The 21,023-nt window shown below is 44.0% G+C and overlaps 1 protein-coding gene across 1 annotated transcript; it reads right to left on the reverse strand.

Moving 5' to 3' along the window:
• Positions 1 to 2,210: 2,210 nt before the first annotated feature.
• LOC112251467 (basic immunoglobulin-like variable motif-containing protein) lies at positions 2,211 to 20,755 on the reverse strand. Its single transcript, XM_024422445.2, has 10 exons — positions 20,395 to 20,755; positions 18,382 to 18,980; positions 8,409 to 8,535; positions 6,942 to 7,037; positions 6,613 to 6,717; positions 6,424 to 6,518; positions 5,968 to 6,100; positions 3,586 to 3,669; positions 3,344 to 3,440; positions 2,211 to 2,669 (listed from the first exon to the last, which is right to left on the reverse strand). Exons 2-10 carry the CDS (start codon positions 18,893 to 18,895, stop codon positions 2,346 to 2,348), a joined length of 1,575 nt encoding a protein of 524 aa, XP_024278213.2. The 5' UTR covers positions 18,896 to 18,980; positions 20,395 to 20,755; the 3' UTR covers positions 2,211 to 2,345.
• Between the last annotated feature and the right edge of the window lie 268 nt (positions 20,756 to 21,023).

A 21,023-nucleotide genomic window follows, 5' to 3' on the forward strand; every position in this document is an offset into this window, starting at 1 on the left:
ACATTTTTCTCATGGAGAATTTCAGAAACATTTAACATTGACACGGTGATCAAACCATCACGCCAGGGTAAGCCTACACTAAACAAAATGGCTGTGTTAAAATGAGGGCTGTGTTAAAATAAGGGCTGTGTTAAAATAAGGGCTGTGTTTTGTGTAGGCTTACCCTGGCGTGATGGTTTGATAAACATGTAAAAAATCTCCCTTGGACAAGGTGACTCAATATCAATATATTCAGCTTTATTTACTTTCAGATTCAAAAATGCTAATTAGCATCAAAGTAGACATCATGCAAGACTACGAATCCCTGCAAACTCCTGAACGCCATCTCTACCTGACACCTTTGCTAAAGGGTTTTATTTATTTTAACCTTTATTTAACCAGGCAAGTCGGTTAAGAACAAATTCTTATTTACAATGACGGCCTACTCCGGATGACACTGGGCCAATTGTTCACCGCCGTCTGGGACTCCCAATCACAGGCCAGATGTGATACAGCCTGGATTCAAACCAGGTACTGCAGTGATGCCTCTTGCATTGAGATGCGGTGTCTTAGACCACTGCGCCACTCGGGAGTATTGTATCAATTCAGCCTATGTATTCACGCCAGGGTGAGCCTACACAAAACACTGCCCTTATTTTAACACTGCCCTTATTTTAACACTGCCCTTATTTTAACACAGCCTTTATTTTAACACTGCCCTTATTTTAACACTGCCCTTATTTTAACACTGCCCTTATTTTAACACTGCCCTTATTTTAAGTGTTTCTAAAATCCCCTATGAGAAAAATAAATGGGGAGGGGAACATTTCCTTGTCTGTCCTCTAGGTTTTATGGGTATTATGAATCAAACTGTGGACTCATTATTTGTAAAATTATGACATTTTTTGATATGAATTGATATAAATTGTTATTTATTAAGAAAAAGGAGCAAATCTAAAATCACATTAACAATGATGATACATTTTACAGTAGTGTTGGGATAAATCTAAACACAAAACCACAGATGCTTGAGCAGGAGAGTTAAGCAGGAGACTTAACTGTGGCTTTAGACACAACATGGGACACAATCATGCACTCATTATCCTTTGTCTCTCACGTTGGACATCAATAACAACACAAAGATAAATCTCTACATCTTGGTAGGTGATTAGCATCCGTTGACTTGATTTCTCAGGTATTTTCTTCGGGAAAAGAACGTCTACACTTAACATAGTTTTACAGGACATCACAATGTCAATTGTACACACTGTACTGTATGATTCACGTTTCTACAGTTAGTTTTATTGTAGCTGGGTTTCTCAACTCTACCATATGTACATCTCGGTGGAGTTTGTTTGCAACAACTGTGGGCGGAGTCGCTGTCAGTCGATACAAGGAAAGAGTCTGTGGTTGTATTGGATAAAGGTTTTATTAAAAAGTATGGATATCAGCAAACAAAGAAAGGCACACAGCTACAAACAGCTACAGAGGACAAACATAGGTACAAGGTAAGGAATTAAGAAAGGTAGCTACAGAGGACAAACATAGGCACAAGGTAAGGAAGTAAGAAAGGTAGCTACAGAGGACAAAGATAGGTACAAGGTAAGGAATTAAGAAAGGTAGCTACAGAGGACAAACATAGGCACAAGGTAAGGAAGTAAGAAAGGTAGCTACAGAGGACAAAGATAGGTACAAGGTAAGGAATTAAGAAAGGTAGCTACAGAGGACAAACATAGGCACAAGGTAAGGAAGTAAGAAAGGCAGCTACAGAGGACAAACATAGGCACAAGGTAAGGAATTAAGAAAGGTAGCTACAGAGGACAAACATAGGTAGAAGGTAAGGAAGTAAGAAAGGCAGCTACAGAGGACAAACATAGGTACAAAGTAAGGGTTTATCGACGGACAGCGACTCGTTGTAGTTGTCTCCGCTCAACTCCATTGATGTGATGTGCATCGTGGAGTTGAGAAAAACTTGGCTTACAGTAGTCACTGGATTTCAGTCACATTCGCAAACTAACACACTCACTTTAAAGTGTAAAATTAATAGATTTTATTCTTATTCTTCTATTTCTTAAATGGCTTTTAAATGCAATGTTATCAGACATTCTGATTAATAGCAGCAGTCCTCTATACATTGCTAGACGATTAAACGTAGCTTTCACACTAAAGTGTATCAACTTGTATGTTGTACTAACTTTTCATTACAATAATCAGGCAAAATCCTGGATGGGATCTGGATGATGCTAGACGGGGTAAAACTACACTTTCGTCTCTCTTTTTTTTTTTGGTGAAAAACTATTGAGAACATTTGATATACTAACCAGTATATTTTAGCAGCACTAACTTCACAGCCTTCTCATTGAATCTCAGTCATCTGTGGTATCTTCTTCAACATCGCTCTCAGGTGAGCTCCTGTGTCGGTACTCTGTGGTGTTAGACAGGTGTTTCCAAGCTACGTCCTTCTGGTTACTGGTACCTGTGCTGTTGGAGCGGCCTAGCCGGGCCAAAGCCTGGTGTTTTCCTGAGGTCTTCTCCCTGTCCTCCTGGACCTCTGCTAAGCCCCCCTGGGCCCTCTCAGACCCCTGGTGGTGGAGGTCATGCCTCAGGTTCTCCAGGTTGAGGGCCCAGGGGCCTAGCTTCTGCCAGTTGACCCTCTGGAAAGCCATGATGCAGTGAAGATTCCCTCCCACCTGCCAGGAGAGGAGAGGTTCACGTCAGAAATGCAGTACTCATACTAGAGCTCTGCTACCCGAACCCATCGGGCCAACCTGACATTATACATTGGGTTAGGGTAGAGCCTGTTAAATTTTTCATCAATAAGTACGGTACGGCAGGGCTTGGGTATCACTAGCATTGTGAAGCTGAGCCATTTGCTCGTGCTCTGCAGTACAGACATATCTGACTAACATCATAACATGGTGCCAGATGAGCTTCAACTAAATAGAAGACAGGAGATGATAATATTATTCCTCAAGTTTGTCTGAGAGGGATGAAAAGTAACTAACAGCTTGTCTCATGTTTCGTCACTGAGCAGAGCAGCCCAAGCGTAGCCGTTGCTATGGTCACTCACAGGCTCAGAGCCACCATGAGCAGAGTGCATGCAGAGCGAGCAGCGCGCAGGAAGCCAGTGACAGACAGAGGAGTAGCTAATGGATTTACTTACAGAGGAAGTTATTTCTGATTTCGGGCAGGGCCTTAAATTTGGCAAAAGCAATCAGGCCTGGGCAGGGTTCTGAATGTCGCGGGCATGGGTAGGGCTTAAAATTCATGCCAGTTCTGGGCTCTAACGCATCCTCATCCCATTGTTAGCATAACTGGTATCCTAACATCTAACAAAACTATAAACTGAAACGAAAATGAAAACCTTTTTGGTTTTGCGGCACTGAATTCCCCTCTCCGTGTGACGAATATCAAGGTATTCTGGATTTTGTGTGTTCAGATCTGTAACAATATCAGCCCACCTAGAAACAACAGCAAGAAACAGAAGTGACACAGTAATCGACTAAATACAAATCAACTAAAGAAGACGACAACGTTGCACAACAACAACAACAAAAATACTGTATGTAATTTTTTGTAAACATTAGAAGTCAGAAAGGATCGTACTTTTTACAGTGAATAGCAGGGTGTTTCCTGCTTGGTTCACCAATCAGGATCCAGTGTTCCATTTCATTTGTTGGTAATGTACCCCTTAGAAGTAAACAAGAACAAGTTAACAAGGTACGTGGATGACAGCAGGAGGTACGTGGATGACAGCAGGAGGTACGTGGATGACAGCAGGAGGTACGTGGATGACAGCAGGAGGTACGTGGATGACAGTGGATGACAGCAGGAGGTACGTGGATGACAGCAGGAGGTACGTGGATGACAGCAGGAGGTACGTGGATGACAGCAGGAGGTACGTGGATGACGGTAGGAGTTATGTGGTTGACAGTAAGAGTTACGGGGTTGACAGTAGGAGGTACGTGGATGACAGTAGGAGTTACGTGGTTGACCGTATGGAGGTACGTGGATGACAGTAGGTGTGGATGACCGTAGGAGGTACGTGGATGACAGTAGGAGGTACGTGGATGACAGTAGGAGGTACGTGGATGACAGCAGGAGGTACGGGGTTGACAGCAGGCGGTACGTGGATGACAGTAGGAGGTACGTGGATGACAGTAGGTGTGGATGACAGTAGGAGGTACGTTGATGACAGTAAGAGTTACGTGGTTGACAGTAGGAGGTACGTGGATGACAGTAGGAGTTACGTGGATGACAGTAGGAGGTACGTGGATGACAGTAGGAGGTACGTGGATGACAGTAGGAGGTACGTGGATGACAGTAAGAGTTACGTGGTTGACAGTAGGAGGTACGTGGATGACAGTAAGAGGTACGTGGATGACAGTAAGAGTTACGTGGATGACAGTAGGAGGTACGTGGATGACAGCAGGAGGTACGTGGATGACAGCAGGAGGTACGTGGATGACAGCAGGAGGTACATGGATGACAGCAGGAGGTACGTGGATGACAGCAGGAGGTACGTGGATGACGGTAGGAGTTATGTGGTTGACAGTAAGAGTTACGGGGTTGACAGTAGGAGGTACGTGGATGACAGTAGGAGCTACGTGGTTGACCGTAAGGAGGTACGTGGATGACAGTAGGTGTGGATGATCGTAGGAGGTACGTGGATGACAGTAGGAGGTACGTGGATGACAGTAGGAGGTACGTGGATGACAGCAGGAGGTACGGGGTTGACAGCAGGCGGTACGTGGATGACAGTAGGAGGTACGTGGATGACAGTAGGTGTGGATGACAGTAGGAGGTACGTGGATGACAGTAGGAGGCACGTGGATGACAGTAAGAGTTACGTGGTTGACAGTAGGAGGTACGTGGATGACAGTAGGAGTTACGTGGATGACAGTAGGAGGTACGTGGATGACAGTAGGAGGTACGTGGATGACAGTAGGAGGTACGTGGATGACAGTAAGAGTTACGTGGTTGACAGTAGGAGGTACGTGGATGACAGTAAGAGGTACGTGGATGACAGTAAGAGTTACGTGGATGACAGTAGGAGGTACGTGGATGACAGTAGGAGTTATGTGGTTGACAGTAGGAGGTACGTGGATGACAGTAGGAGGTACGTGGATGACAGTAGGAGGTACGTGGATGACAGTAAGAGTTACGTGGATGACAGTAGGAGGTACGTGGATGACAGTAGGAGTTATGTGGTTGACAGTAGGAGTTACGTGGATGACAGTAGGAGGTACGTGGATGACAGTAGGAGGTACGTGGATGACAGTAAGAGTTACGTGGTTGACAGTAGGAGTTATGTGGATGACAGTAGGTGGTACGTGGTTGACAGTAGGAGGTACGTGGATGACAGCAGGTAAGTGGATGACAGTAGGACTTATGTGGATGACAGTAGGAGGTACGTGGTTGACAGTAGGAGGTACGTGGATGACAGTAGGAGGTACGTGGATGACAGTAGGAGGTACGTGGATGACAGTAGGAGTTATGTGGTTGACAGTAGGAGTTACGTGGTTGACAGTAGGAGGTACGTGGATGATAGTAGGAGGTACGTGGTTGACAGTAGGAGGTACGTGGATGACAGCAGGAGGTAAGTGGATGACAGTAGGACTTATGTGGATGACAATAGGACTTATGTGGATGACAGTAGGAGGTACGTGGGTGACAGTAGGAGGTAAGTGGATGACAGTAGGAGGTACGTGGATGACAGCAGGAGGTACGTGGATGACAGTAGGAGGTACGTGGTTGACAGTAGGAGGTACGTGGTTGACAGTAGGAGGTGACAGTAGGAGGTACGTGGATGACAGTAGGAGGTACGTGGTTGACAGTAGGAGGTACGTGGATGACAGTAGGAGGTACGTGGATGACAGTAGGAGGTACGTGGTTGACAGTAAGATAAAATGATTAGTCAGGTAATGAATTAGGCCTAAACGATGACCTGTTAGAAAGTAAATGCACACAGATATGAGAAGAATGTACCTGTAGGCCTTGGCTGCTTTGAAAGGTGTGGCCTCGAAGCCCACAGGACAGAAGTAGTGGTTCTGACAGTGGTAAATATAGGCCATGGTTTCATCTCTTAACCCCAGGGTCAACTTCAACAACGCCCCCTCAGCTGGAACAGGGAGGACAAATACTCAATTCAAACACACTCCATTTAAAATCAAATAAAAACTGAATCATGCAGACAGTCTGAACTACTGTAATGCTTTTTCATCTATTCAGTTTCATTGTCAAAAAAAAAAACGATTTCTTTATATAACAGACAAACTGGATGACAAACTAAAGTCAAGGCCAGCCCCAAGCCACAATTGCTGGATTGACTGCTGTTTGAACACATTTGTCTCTTTGTATTTCCAAAGCTGAGGCCAGCTTGTTACATCATAGCCAATGTGTTAGTAGAGAGGGTAGACGAGAGGAGAGAGTAGACGAACTCACCAGTCTCCCCCGCTGTCTTGTGTTTCCCATGGGGTTTGTACAGAATATAGGAACATCCTCGGACACGAAAATTGTCATTGATTTGCCTGAACCATCTGTTCACAAAGATAAATATATATATATATAATAATCTGTAGCCATAAGCTGTGTGTACCTTGTTTCTAATGTCAGTATTTCTGAGCACTGTACCTCATCAGAGTAGCGTTGCCTGTAAAGGGACCAAACTTAATCTCCTCAAAAGGAGGCTGAAAGCCTAGGATCTGAAGAGCCCCCTCCTGGGAGATGGGTGGGAGACTGAAAATACACACAATAACAATCAAATAGCTGTTAATCCTCTTATTTATGACACATTCAAAATGATACTACACGCTATAATGTGATGGAAACATTTGTCTTGGTGTGTACAGATCTTTTGTATTTCCCTATATAACAAGTATAAAAGATGGAGTCTGTTCCCCCAACGAGCGGTGATCCCATTGCCACGCGTACAGAGCTACAGACGACGATAAAATGCCTACCTCCCTGCTCCTAGTGTGCTGTACAGAAAGTTCCAGCAGGAAACTAATGAAGATATCCCACATGACGTCTTGTACTGGGGGCGGCTGATACAGTACCTAGAGAACGGAGGGAGGGAGGGAGGGAGGGAGGGAGGGAGGGAGGGAGGGAGGGAGGGAGGGAGGGAGGGAGGGAGGGAGGGAGGGAGGGGAGGGGGAAGGGAAGGAGGGAGGGGAGGGAGGGAGGGAGGGGAGAGAGAGAGAGAAAAGCACGACACTAATGAATGTCTCCTCCACTTGCAGTAATTTCTGGCTCTGTCCGAAATGGCACCACATTCCCTATATAGTGCACTAGCTTTAACCAGAGCCCTATTGGGCAGCAGTCCACTACATTCCCTATATAGTGCACTAGCTTTAACCAGAGCCCTATTGGGCAGCAGTGTACCACATAGGGTGCCATTTGGGATGCAAACCCACTGTCATCATTATCAGTAGTTAATACAGTATAACTAGCTCTGTGATAGGTCTATCAGTAGTTAATACAGTATAACTAGCTCTGTGATAGGTCTATCAGTAGTTAATACAGTATAACTAGCTCTGTAATAGGTCTATCAGTAGTTAATACAGTATAACTAGCTCTGTAATAGGTCTATCAGTAGTTAATACAGTATAACTAGCTCTGTAATAGGTCTATCAGTAGTTAATACAGTATAACTAGCTCTGTGATAGGTCTATCAGTAGTTAATACAGTATAACTAGCTCTGTAATAGGTCTATCAGTAGTTAATACAGTATAACTACCTCTGTGATAGGTCTATCAGTAGTTAATACAGTATAACTAGCTCTGTGATAGGTCTATCAGTAGTTAATACAGTATAATAAGCTGTGTGTTACCTCAGTAGTTACAGTATAACGAGCTGTGTGTTACCTCAGTAGTTAATACAGTATAATGAGCTGTGTGTTACCTCAGTAGTTAATACAGTATAACTAGCTCTGTGATAGGTCTATCAGTAGTTAATACAGTATAATAAGCTGTGTGTTACCTCAGTAGTTACAGTATAATGAGCTGTGTGTTACCTCAGTAGTTAATACAGTATAATGAGCTGTGTGTTACCTCAGTAGTTACAGTATAATGAGCTGTGTGTTACCTCAGTAGTTACAGTATAATGAGCTGTGTTACCTCAGCAGTTACAGTATAATGAGCTGTGTGTTACCTCAGTAGTTACAGTATAATGAGCTGTGTTACCTCAGCAGTTACAGTATAATGAGCTGTGTGTTACCTCAGTAGTTAATACAGTATAATGAGCTGTGTGTTACCTCAGTAGTTACAGTATAATGAGCTGTGTGTTACCTCAGTAGTTACAGTATAATGAGCTGTGTGTTACCTCAGTAGTTGCAGTATAATGAGCTGTGTGTTACCTCAGTAGTTACAGTATAATGAGCTGTGTGTTACCTCAGCAGTTACAGTATAATGAGCTGTGTGCTATATTACCATCTCCTGAGGTCCAGGACTTTCCTCTGTTTGATCTCGTCCTGCGAGGCGTGGAGAGGAAGGTCCTGCAGGTTCCTACTGCCCCCTGAAGACTTCATCTTCTTCGTACCAACTCTCTTTATGTTGCCTGAAAATAGGACACAAAGTTAAAGCAATCGCTCATACAGACAGAAACTAAAAGTAGGCTATATCTGTCAAGCGTTCATCAGGTCTGAATATAATCAAGCGGTGTGGCGTACTAATGTTCCTAGAGTTCGAATTGTTTCTGAGAACAACACGGTACTTAATTGTTCCATTTCTTTCAACAACAACAACTACTCAGCTGGGTAATCTTGTCACTGTGAAAAGTAATGTCTCTTGTAGTCACTGTGAAATAAACACAGTCCCCTCATTCACCCTCTCCCTACAGCACATTGATTCTTTAGGTGGTGTCTCTGCCTGTCTGTGGTGTCTCTGCTCGTACTACTAGCACTCTGGACAGTGGTGTCTCTGCCCGTCCTACTAGCACTCTGGACAGTGGTGTCTCTGCCCGTCCTACTAGCACTCTGGACAGTGGTGTCTCTGCCCGTCCTACTAGCACTCTGGACAGTGGTGTCTCTGCCCGTCCTACTGGACAGTGGTGTCTCTGCCTGTCCTACTAGCACTCTGGACAGTGGTGTCTCTGCCTGTCCTACTAGCACTCTGGACAGTGGTGTCTCTGCCTGTCCTACTGCACTCTGGACAGTGGTGTCTCTGCCTGTCCTACTAGCACTCTGGACAGTGGTGTCTCTGCCTGTCCTACTAGCACTCTGGACAGTGGTGTCTCTGCCTGTCCTACTAGCACTCTGGACAGTGGTGTCCTGTCCTACTAGCACTCTGGACAGTGGTGTCTCTGCCTGTCCTACTAGCACTCTGGACAGTGGTGTCTCTGCCTGTCCTACTAGCACTCTGGACAGTGGTGTCTCTGCCTGTCCTACTAGCACTCTGGACAGTGGTGTCTCTGCCCGTCTTACTAGCACTCTGGACAGTGGTGTCCCTGCCCGTCTTACTAGCACTCTGGACAGTGGTGTCTCTGCCTGTCCTACTAGCACTCTGGACAGTGGTGTCTCTGCCTGTCCTACTAGCACTCTGGACAGTAGTGTCTCTGCCTGTCCTACTAGCACTCTGGACAGTGGTGTCTCTGCCTGTCCTACTAGCACTCTGGACAGTGGTGTCTCTCTATCACAGGTGAAGGAACAAAAATAGTTATACAAGCAGTTGTTGCAACAACAACAACAAAAAATTTCTTCAAGTGTTTTGTCCAAATACTGGTGGACGCGATTAATAAAAGTATAGACAAACTAACGGCGAAAATCAGATTCTCGAGGGACAATCAGATTCTCGAGGGACAATCAAGGCAGAACAACATTGTTGTGAACTCTCCACATGAGACCTGGACGGAGTCTGAAGACAAAGTGCGGGAAATTATCCCTAAGAAACTGAAAGCTGACCATAGGAAGATTGAGGTGGAGCGCGCTCACAGGACTGGAAAGCCCACCACCGGCCCAGGTGACAGGCCCAGCCCGATAGTGGTCAAGTTCCAGAGGTTCTAGGAAAAAGTAGCTGTTCTGGAAAGAGCCAAGAACTTGAGATAAACGTACATCTTCCTCAGCGAGGACTATCCTGAAGCTGTGCGCCAGAAGAGGAAAGAACTGATTCCAGCCATGAAAGCTGCCAGAGCGCGTGGGGACATTGCTTACATCTGCTATGACAGGTTCATTGTCCCCCCTCCCTCCCAGAAGCCATTCGTAGTGCCAACCCCGCAGCACACACACACACACTTAAACACACCAACTGATTGATGGACTGCTGAATAATGTTGTTTTTTTGTCTCTTGCTTTGTTTGTTCTTTTCCATATAATGTTTATCTCTGATCAGCTCCCCAGGAAATGGCTGAAAATAGCCCATATTAATACGGATGCCTTGAAATCAATAACTTGCTAAAAATCAGTTAACATTCATATATTAGCGATTTTTTTAAACTAATTTACAGTGGGGCAAAAAAGTATCTAGTCAGCCACCAATTGTGCAAGTTCTCCCACTTAAAAAGATGAGAGAGGCCTGTAATTTTCATCATAGGTACACTTCAACTATGACAGACAAAATGAGAAAAAAAAAAATCCAGAAAATCACATTGTAGGATTTGTAATGAATTTATTTGCAAATTAAGGTGAAAATAAGTATTTGGTCAATAACAAAAGTTTATCTCATTACTTTGTTATATACCCTTTGTTGGCAATGACAGAGGTCAAACGTTTTCTGTAAGTCTTCACAAGGTTTTCACACACTGTTGCTGGTATTTTGGCCCATTTCTCCATGCAGATCTCCTCTAGAGCAGGGATGTTTTGGGGCTGTTGCTGGGCAACACAGACTTTCAACTCCCTCCAAAGATTGTCTATGGGGTTGAGATCTGGAGACTGGCTAGGCCACTCCAGGACCTTGAAATGCTTCTTACGAAGCCACTCCTTCGTTGCCCGGGCGGTGTGTTTGGGATCATTGTCATGCTGAAAGACCCAGCCACGTTTCATCTTCAATGCCCTTGCTGATGGAAGGAGGTTTTCACTCAAAATCTTACGATACATGGCCCCATTCATTCTTTCCTTTACACGGATCAGTCGTCCTGGTCCCTTTGCAGAAAAACAGCCCCAAAGCATGATGTTTCCACCCCCATGCTTCACAGTAGGTATGGTGTTCTTTGGATGCAACTCAGCATTCTTTGTCCTCCAAACACGACAAGTTGAGTTTTTACCAAAAAGTTATATTTTGGTTTCATCTGACCATATGACATTCTCCCAATCTTCTTCTGGATAATCCAAATGCTCTCTAGCAAACTTCAGACGGGTCTGGACATGTACTGGCTTAAGCAGGGGGACACCTCTGGCACTGCAGGATTTGAGTCCCTGGCGGCGTAGTGTGTTACTGATGGTAGCCTTTGTTACTTTGTTACTCCTGGAATGACATTGACCTCATCCCGTCAGTAGATGATGCCTGGCTATTCTTTAAAAGTGCTTTCCTCACCATCTTAAATAAGCATGCCCCTCTCAAAAAATGTAGAACTAGGAATAGATATAGTCCTTGGTTCACGCCAGACCTGTCTGCCCTTGACCAGCACAAAAACATCCTGTGATGTTCTGCATTAGCATCGAATAGCCCCTGTGATATGCAACTTTTCAGGGAAGTTAGGAACAAATATACACAGGCAGTTAGAAAAGCTAAGGCAAGCTTTTTCAAACATAAATTTGCATACTGTAGTACTAACTCAAAAAAGTTCTGGGACACTGTAAAGTCCATGGAGAATAAGAACACCTCCTCCCAGTTGCCCACTGCTCAGAGGCTAGGAAACATTGTCACCACCGATAAATCCGCTATAATTGAGAATTCAAATTAGCATTTCTCTACGGCTGGCCATGCTTTCCACTTGGCTACCCCTACCCCGGTCAACTGTCCGGCACCCTCCACAGCAACCCGCCAAAGCCCCCACCATTTCTCCTTCACCCATATCCAGATAGCCGATGTTCTGAAAGAGCTGCAAAATCTGGACCCTTACAAATCAGCCGGGCTAGACAATCTGGACCCTCTCTTTCTAAAATGATCTGCCGAAATTGTTGCAACCCCTATTACTAGCCTGTTCAACCTCTCTTTCGATTCGTCTGAGATTCCCAAAGATTGGAAAGCTGCCGTGGTCATCCCCCTCTTTAAAGGGGGTGACACTCTAGACCCAAACTGCTACAAAGACCTATATCTATCCTACCCTGTCTTTCTAAGGTCTTCGAAAGCCAAGTTAACAAACAGATTACTGACCATTTCGAATCCCACCATACCTTCTCCGTTATGCAATCTGGTTTCAGAGCTGGTCATGGGTGCACCTCAGCCACGCTCAAGGTTCTAAACGACATCATAACCGCCATCGATAAGAGACATTACTGTGCAGCCTTATTCATCGACCTGGCCAAGGCTTTTGACTCTGTCAATCACAACATTCTTATTGGCAGACTCGACAGCCTTGGTTTCTCAAATGACTGCCTCGCCTGGTTTACCAACTACTTCTCTGATAGAGTTCAGTGTGTCAAATCGGAGGGCCTGTTGTCTGGACCTCTGACAGTCTCTATGGGTGTGCCACAGGGTTCAATTCTCGGGCCGACTCTCTTTTCTGTATACATCAATGATGTTGCTCTTGCTGCTGGTGATTCTCTGATCCACCTCTACGCAGTCGACACCATTCTGTATACTTCTGGCCCCTCCTTGGACACTGTGTTAACTAACCTCCAGACAAGCTTCAATGCCATACAACTCTCCTTCCGTGGCCTCCAACTGCTCTTAAAACTAAGTAAAGTAAAACTAAAAATGCATGTTATTCAATCGATCGCTGCCCGCACCTGCTCGCCCGTCCAGCATCACTACTCTGGACGGCTCTGACTTAGAATACATGGACAACTACAAATACCTGGGTGTCTGGTTAGACTGTAAACTCTCCTTCCAGACTCACATTAAGCATCTCCAATCCAAAATTAAATCTAGAATCGGCTTCCTATATCGCAACAAAGCATCCTTCACTCATGCTGCCAAACAGACCCTCGTAAAACTGACCATCCTACCGATCCTCGACTTCGGTGATGTCATCTATAAAATAGCCTCCAACACTCTACTCAACAAACTGGATGCAGTCTATCACAGTGCCATCCGTTTTGTCACCAAAGCCCCATACACTACCCACCATTGCGACCTGTACACTCTCGTTGGTTGGCCCTCGCTTCATACTTGTCGCCAAATCCACTGGCTACAGGTTTATCTACAAGTCTCTGCTAGGTAAAGCCCCACCTTATCTCAGCTCACTGGTCACCATAGCAGCACCCAGTCGTAGCACGCGCTCCAGCAGGTATATCTCACTGGTCACCCCCAAAGCCAATTCCTCCTTTGGTCGTCTTTCCTTCCAGTTCTCTGCTGCCCATAACTGGAACGAATTGCAAAAATCTCTGAAGCTGGAGACTCACATCTCCCTCACTAGCTTTAAGCACCAGCTGTCAGAGCAGTTTACAGATCACTGCACCTGTACTTAGCCCATCTGTAAACAGCCCATCTATCTACCTACCTCATCCCCATACTGGTATTTATTTATGTATTTATCTTGTTCCTTTGCACCCCAGTATCTCTACCTGCACATTCATCTTCTGCCAATCTACCATTCCAGTGTTTAATTGCTATATTGTAATTACTTCGCCACCATGGCCTATTTATTTCCTTAACTTACCTCATTTCCACTCACTGTATATAGACTTTTTGTTTTCTTTTGTTCTACTGTATTATTGACTGTATGTTTTGTTTATTCCATGTGTAACTCTGTGTTGTTGTATGTGTCAAATTGCTACGCTTTATCTTGGCCAGGTCTCAGTTGCAAATGAGAACTTGTTCGCAACTAGCCTACCTGGTTAAATAAAGGTGATTTAAAAAATAAAATGAAATAAAACTTTGGTCCCAGCTCTCTGCAGGTCATTCACTAGGTCCCCCCATGTGGTTCTGGGATTTTTGCTCACCGTTCTTGTGATCATTTTGACCCCACGGGGTGAGATCTTGCATGGAGCCCCAGATCGAGGGAGATAATCAGTGGTCTTGTATGTCTTCCATTTCCTAATAATTGCTCCCACAGTTGATTTCTTCAAACCAAGCTACTTACCTATTGCAGATTCAGTCTTCCCAGCCTGGTGCAGGTCTACAATTTTGTTTCTGGTGTCCTTTGACAGCTCTTTGGTCTTGGCCATAGTGGAGTTTGGAGTGTGACTCTGAGGTTGTGGACAGGTGTCTTTTATACTGATAACAAGTTCAAACAGGTGCCAGTAATACAGGTAACGAGTGGAGGACAGTGGAGCCTCTTAAAGAAGAAGTTACAGGTCTGTGAGAGCCAGAAATGTTGCTTGTTTGTAGGTGACCAAATACTTATTTTCCACCATAATTTTCAAATAAATTCATTAAAAATCCTACAATGTGATTTTCTGGATTTGTTTTCTAATTTTGCCTGTCACAGTTGAAGTGTACCTACGATCACATCTTTACTATTACTGTAGAACATTGTTCTAAAGCTCTATCCGTACCCATTGGATGCAGTGATCACAATATAGTGGCTATATACAGGAAAGACAAAGTTCCAAAAGCTGGGCCTAAAATAGTGTATAAGAGATTAGAGGTCGACCTCTATAAGAGATCATACAAAATATGTTGCTGTGACTCCAATGTGGAGGATGTTACAAATATTTTGGCCCTCTACTCTTTTCTATTTTTTACCAATAACATTTTTTTTTTAAAGTCTGTGTGTCTATGTACGCTGATGATTAAACCCTGTACGCGTCAGCAACCACAGCTAGTGAAATCATTGCTACCCTAAACAAAGAGTTGCAGTCTGTTTTAGAATGGGTGTCCAGTAATAAACTGGTCCTGAACATCTCTAAAACTAAGGGCATTGTATTTGGTACAAATCATTACCCAAATGCTAGACCTGAGCTGAATCTGACTATTGACCAAGTTGCGGAGACTACATTTTACTTGGTGTTTCCTTAGATTGTAAACTGTCATGGTCAAAACATATAGATTCAATGGTTGTAACGATGGGGAGAGGTCTGTCTGTAAAATAGAGATGGGGAGAGGTCTGTCTGTAATAAAGAGATGGGGAGAGGTCTAGCCGTAATAAACAGATGTGACCTACTGGTTGTGTGTACTGACATGTGACCTACTGGTTGTGTGTACTGACATGTGACCTACTGGTTGTGTGTACTGTCATGTGACCTACTGGTTGTATGTACTGACATGTGACCTACTGGTTGTGTGTACTGACATGTGACCTACTGGTTGTGTGTACTGACATGTGACCTACTGGTTGTGTGTACTGAAATGTGACCTACTGGTTGTGTGTACTGAAATGTGACCTACTGGTTGTGTGTACTGTCATGTGACCTACTGGTTGTGTGTACTGTCATGTGACCTACTGGTTGTGTGTATGTATTGACATGTGACCTACTGGTTGTGTGTACTGACATGTGACCTACTGGTTGTGTGTGTAACTGATAGATGTAATGTCTTTTTCATTATTTGTCGGACCCCAGTAAGACTAGCTGTCGGATCCTTAAAAAAATGTCATCAAATGCCTGTCTGTGGTTTCTCTGCCTGTCTGTGGTTTCTCTGCCTGTCTGTGGTTTCACTGCCTGTCTGTGGTTTCACTGCCTGTCTGTGGTTTCACTGCCTGTCTGTGGTTTCACTGCCTGTCTGTGGTTTCACTGCCTGTCTGTGGTTTCACTGCCTGTCTGTGGTTTCACTGCTTGTGTTGAAGAGGAGTATCATGAGTAGGGTTTCAAAATTCTGGGAAACATTCAAATGTCCTGGTTTTCCAGAATTCCTGGTTGGAGGATTACAGATTTCCTTCTTATTCCTACCTGTTTCCGGAGAATATTCTGGGATTATGGGGAAAACAGGGAATTTATTGAAAGTTCATGGAATTTTGCACCTCTAATCATAAGTATTCACCCCGCTTGGATTTTTTTCACATTTTGCTGTGTTACAAAGTGGGAATAAAATAGATTTAATTGTGATTTTTTTTTGTGTGTCATTGATCAACTACATAAAATACTCCATAATGCCAAAGTAAAAAGACAATTCTAGAAATGTTTACAATTTAATTAAAATGTAATAACACAAATTTGGTTGTTGCATAAGTATTCACCCTCTTCCTTAAGGCCTAAATCAGTTCAGTAGTACAATTTGGCTCAACAAATCACATCAGAAGTTACATGGATCCACTGTGTGAAAAACAGGGGTTGATATGATTTTTTTAAAGACTACCCCCTTCTTCTGTCCCCCATACATACAACATCTGTAAGGTCCCTCGGTCAAGTATTGCATTTCAAGCACAGATTCAACTACAAAGACCAGGGAGCTTTTTTCAAAAGCTTCATAAAGAAGGGCTGTGATTGGTAGATGAGTAACAATAACAAAATCAGATATTGAATATCTTTTTACGTCTGGTCAAGTTAATAATTATGCTGTGGATGATGTATTTAACCACACAGACACATCAAAGATACAGTCGTCCTTCTGAACTGAGCTACAGAACAGGAAGGAAACTGCTCAGGGATGTTACAATGAGGCCATTGGTGATTTTAAAACTGCTACGAAGTTGTGATATGAGAAATGGTTCAGCAACATTATTGTGTCTCCATAATAACGACCTAAATGAGTGAAAAGCAGAATACAAATATTCCAAGACATGCATCCGGTCTGAAACAAGGCACTAAAGTAATACTGAAAAAAAAAAAACTACAGAATACACTTTGCAAAGCCTTAAGTAAATGTAAAGCCTAACGTTTGGGGCAAATCCAATACAACATGTCACTGAGTAAAAGCCTCTTTATTTTCAAGCATGATGTTGGCTGCATCATGGTATGGGTATGCTTGACAATGGCAAAGACTGGGGTGTTTTTCAGGATGAAAATAAATGGGATGGAGCTAAGCACATACAAAATCCTTGGAGGAAAACCTGCTTCAGTATGCTTTTATACCAGACAATGGGAGATGAATTCACCTTTCAGCAGGTCAATAACCTACAACACAAGACCAAATCTACACTGGAGTTGCTTACCAAGACAGTGAATGTTCCTCAATTTTGAGTGGCCAAGTCACAGTTTTGACTTAAATCTTCTTGAAATCCCCCCCCTTGGGTTGTGCCATGGCGGAGATCTTTGTGGGCTATACTCAGCCTTGTCAGCCTTGTCTCAGGATGGTAAGTTGGTGGTTGAAGATATCCCTCTAGTGGTGTGGGGGCTGTGCTTTGGCAAAGTGGGTGGGGTTATATCCTTCCTGTTTGGCCCTGTCCTGGGATGTCCTTGGATGGGACCACAGTGTCTCCTGACCCCTCCTGTCTCAGCCTCCAGTATTTATGCTGCAGTAGTTTATGTGTCGGGGGGCTAGGGTCAGTTTGTTATATCTGGAGTACTTCTCCTGTCCTATTCAGTGTCCTGTGTGAATCTAAGTGTGCGTTCTCTAATTCTCTCCTTCTCTCTTTCTTTCTCTCTCTCGGAGGACCTGAGCCCTAGGACCATGCCCCAGGACTACCTGACATGATGACTCCTTGCTGTCCCCAGTCCACCTGGCCGTGCTGCTGCTCCAGTTTCAACTGTTCTGCCTTATTATTATTCGACCATGCTGGTCATTTATGAACATTTGAACATCTTGGCCATGTTCTGTTATAATCTCCACCCGGCACAGCCAGAAGAGGACTGGCCACCCCACATAGCCTGGTTCCTCTCTAGGTTTCTTCCTAGGTTTTGGCCTTTCTAGGGAGTTTTTCCTAGCCACCGTGCTTCTACACCTGCATTGCTTGCTGTTTGGGGTTTTAGGCTGGGTTTCTGTACAGCACTTTGAGATATCAGCTGATGTACGAAGGGCTATATAAGTACATTTGATTTGAAGAATACTGGGTAAATATTGCACAATCCAGGTGTGCAAAGCTCTTAAGAGACTTACCAAAGAACACTCACAGACGTAATCGCTGCCAACTGGTTTCTAACATGTATTTACTCAGGGGGGTGAAAACTTATCTAATTAACGTATATTTATGTTTTATTTTTCATTCGTCTTAAAATAATGTTCGGATTTTACTTCTACTTTGACAGAGTATTTTGTGTAGCTCATTGACAACAAAATGACAGTTTAATCCCACTTTGTAACACAATAAAATGTGAAGAAATCCAAGGGGGAGGTGAATACTTACGATACCCACGGTACCAACAACAGATGGTCTGAACACCAGTTACGGGCACATATTTCTTAGTAACAGATGAATCAGCATGAGAATAATACTAAGTAATTCATAGCATATTCACGAGACTAAAAACATACTGGAAATGATGTCTCCAAAAGCAAGCAGAACCCCTGTTTTATACTGTATATGATTTAGGTTATTGATTTTGCTTACTTGTCCTGGGCTTTCGAGTTAGCACAGCATCAAAGTTAGTGGTATCAATCTCCCAAGCCAGGATAGGCTTGGTGTTGCTGCAGGACACCCCCTCCATGTCAAAGTCTTCGTCTGAAGCCTCCTCTACACCTGCAGGCTGCCCCTGACCCTGAGACAGGTCCACAGTGTTGGACTTCACTAATGGGGCCCCGCTGCCATCCTGCTTGCTGTGGGCCACCTCTCTGGGGGTGCTGGGGAGCCGGTAGAGAGAGGCAGCCTGGTTGAGGAGGGCGTAGTCTGAGCAGACTGTGTAGAACTTCTCTCTGGAGTGAGTGACAGGGCAGGTCCATGGGAGCTGGAGCTCAGCACTGGAGGCTCTCCGGGTCCTCAGGGAGTCCCGGGTGAGAGTGGTCAGCAGGCCGCGTTGGTCATCCTCTCTGTCAGGGGGTGGGGGTCGCTGGGACAAGGGCATAGCCTGGTCGCCTGGCTGACTCCCAGATACATTAGGTCCTGAACTATCCCCACTGTTAGGCATTGAAGAGAGGACTGGGATGTTGGATGAGAGAATTGTTTAAAGTTGAAGTGGTTGGTCTGTTTAGAGGGGTGGGATGTCATCTATGCTGCAGAAAGGGTTAAAAATATATATTTATTAAAACTTCAAATTGGGTTTAAAGATATCAACCAGGAATTGTGTTTTTGGGCTTATAAAGGTAAAGTGTTGAAAGGTAATTCATAGTCAGTAACTAACATTGAATTGAAGGTATCCCAAAGGCCAGCAGATGGCGATGTTGAGTAATTTAATCTTACCGTCCAGATGGAATCTATCCAGCTGGCTATGCAGCTGGCTATGCACTCGTATCCCCCATGGACTGGTTTGTACATTAAACATGAAACATTCAGGCTGTAAGGGTGAAATGTTCCTCCTTAACTCAATTGAATGGGGAGAAGGTCGGAAAAAAACGGGGAAATTTGCATTATTTTTTATAAAACACTATTTTCCACCACCATGCTAAAGTGGCTAATGCTACTTCCTGATGTTGCGTATCGTGTTCAGCCAATCAGACCAGGGGTGGGAAAAAAACTGACTGCTGCAACCTGATTGGCTGAACGTAATATGCAACATCCAGGACTAACATTAGCTACTCTAGCATGGTGATGGAAACTGGTGCTTCATAAAGAAAGTATGGGGTCTCCTGAGTGGCGCAGCGGTCTAAGGCACTACATGTTAGTGTTGAGGCTTCACCCCAGGCTGTGTCACAACCGGCCGTGACCGGGAGTCCCATAGGGTGGTGCACAATTGGCCCAGCGCCGTCTGGGTTAGGGGAGGGTTAGACCGGGGGGTTTTCCATGGCTCATCGCGCCGGGCACATGCAAGCTGACTTCAGTGGTCAGTTGAACTGTGTTTCCTCCAACACATTGGTGCGGCTGGCTTCCAGGTTAAGAAGCAGTGTGGCTTAGCGGGTGATGTTTCAGTCCTTCGCCTCTCCCAAGCCCGTTGGAGAGTTGCAGCGATGAGACAAGATCGTAACTACCAATTGGATATCACAAAATATATACATATTTTTTTACGCCTTATCACCATTAAATCTAGTTAAGGAGGAAAACTACACCCTTGCAGCCTCAATGGAACATATTTTATGTACAACCCGGTTCAGGGATAGGTGCGTTCCCATTGAATGAATGGTAAAATGAAACGAATCAATATCGTCATGTGCCAGCCTTTTGGCTAACTTTACGGCAAGCCGTGATATTAATTCAGCCATAACCTGATCTACAGTAGCATGAACACTTGATAAGGATAATGTATTGGACATTGAGTACAAAACACACTTAGGACTGGTGTAAATGTTTTTTTACATTACCCGGCCGTTCAATCATAGAGACAAAGATAAGAATATGTATTTTGCGCCCACTAGGCTAGATGGCCGTCACCATCACCACCTGTCATCTCAGAAGATGGCAGCAAAAACATGCAGTAGCATCGGACACTCTAAAATATGCACGCAATAAACCTGTAACATTTGGTACACATACCTTGCACTGTGTCGTGGATTTTTAACTTGGTAGTTAACTAGGTAGCCACATAGTATGAATTTCTCCTGGTGGGATAAATACGCTGTTGTATATTGACGTCCTCCTCCTTCCGCTGTACAGTAATGATGAACTAACCCATTACGTAACTAGGGGTGCTCAACCGTAATCTTCCACAAGATTTTCTCACAGACAGTTCTAAATTAACGCTTTGCTATAAAAAAAATAATAATAATAAAAATGGAAGTTTAAAATTGTTCCATTTATAGGGATTTCACATTACTGACCCTAATTTCTTCATCATTTACACACAATATTCGGCGTTCACGAAGGGTCATCAACCCCTAACCAGCCATCCGGTTTTCTTTAACCAATCAGAATAAGCCCTTTGCCTATGTGGGGTGCACTTGATTTACCTCGCTGGTATGGAACGCCGTTTTACACTATTCGGAGCGTCAAATAAGCTTGTTGACCAACCAGGACCTGAATATGACTGTCACGCCATGTAAATCATTTAACACGTTTATTCATTGTTTATGTAATTATTACACTTTGATTAGACTATCACTCGTATTTCATATGTCACAACGATTCACTGATACGTGTGCTATGATGCCGGTAAAGTTTTGTTT

The sequence above is a fragment of the Oncorhynchus tshawytscha genome, linkage group LG05, assembly GCF_018296145.1.
Source record: "Oncorhynchus tshawytscha isolate Ot180627B linkage group LG05, Otsh_v2.0, whole genome shotgun sequence".
NCBI lineage: Eukaryota > Metazoa > Chordata > Actinopteri > Salmoniformes > Salmonidae > Oncorhynchus > Oncorhynchus tshawytscha.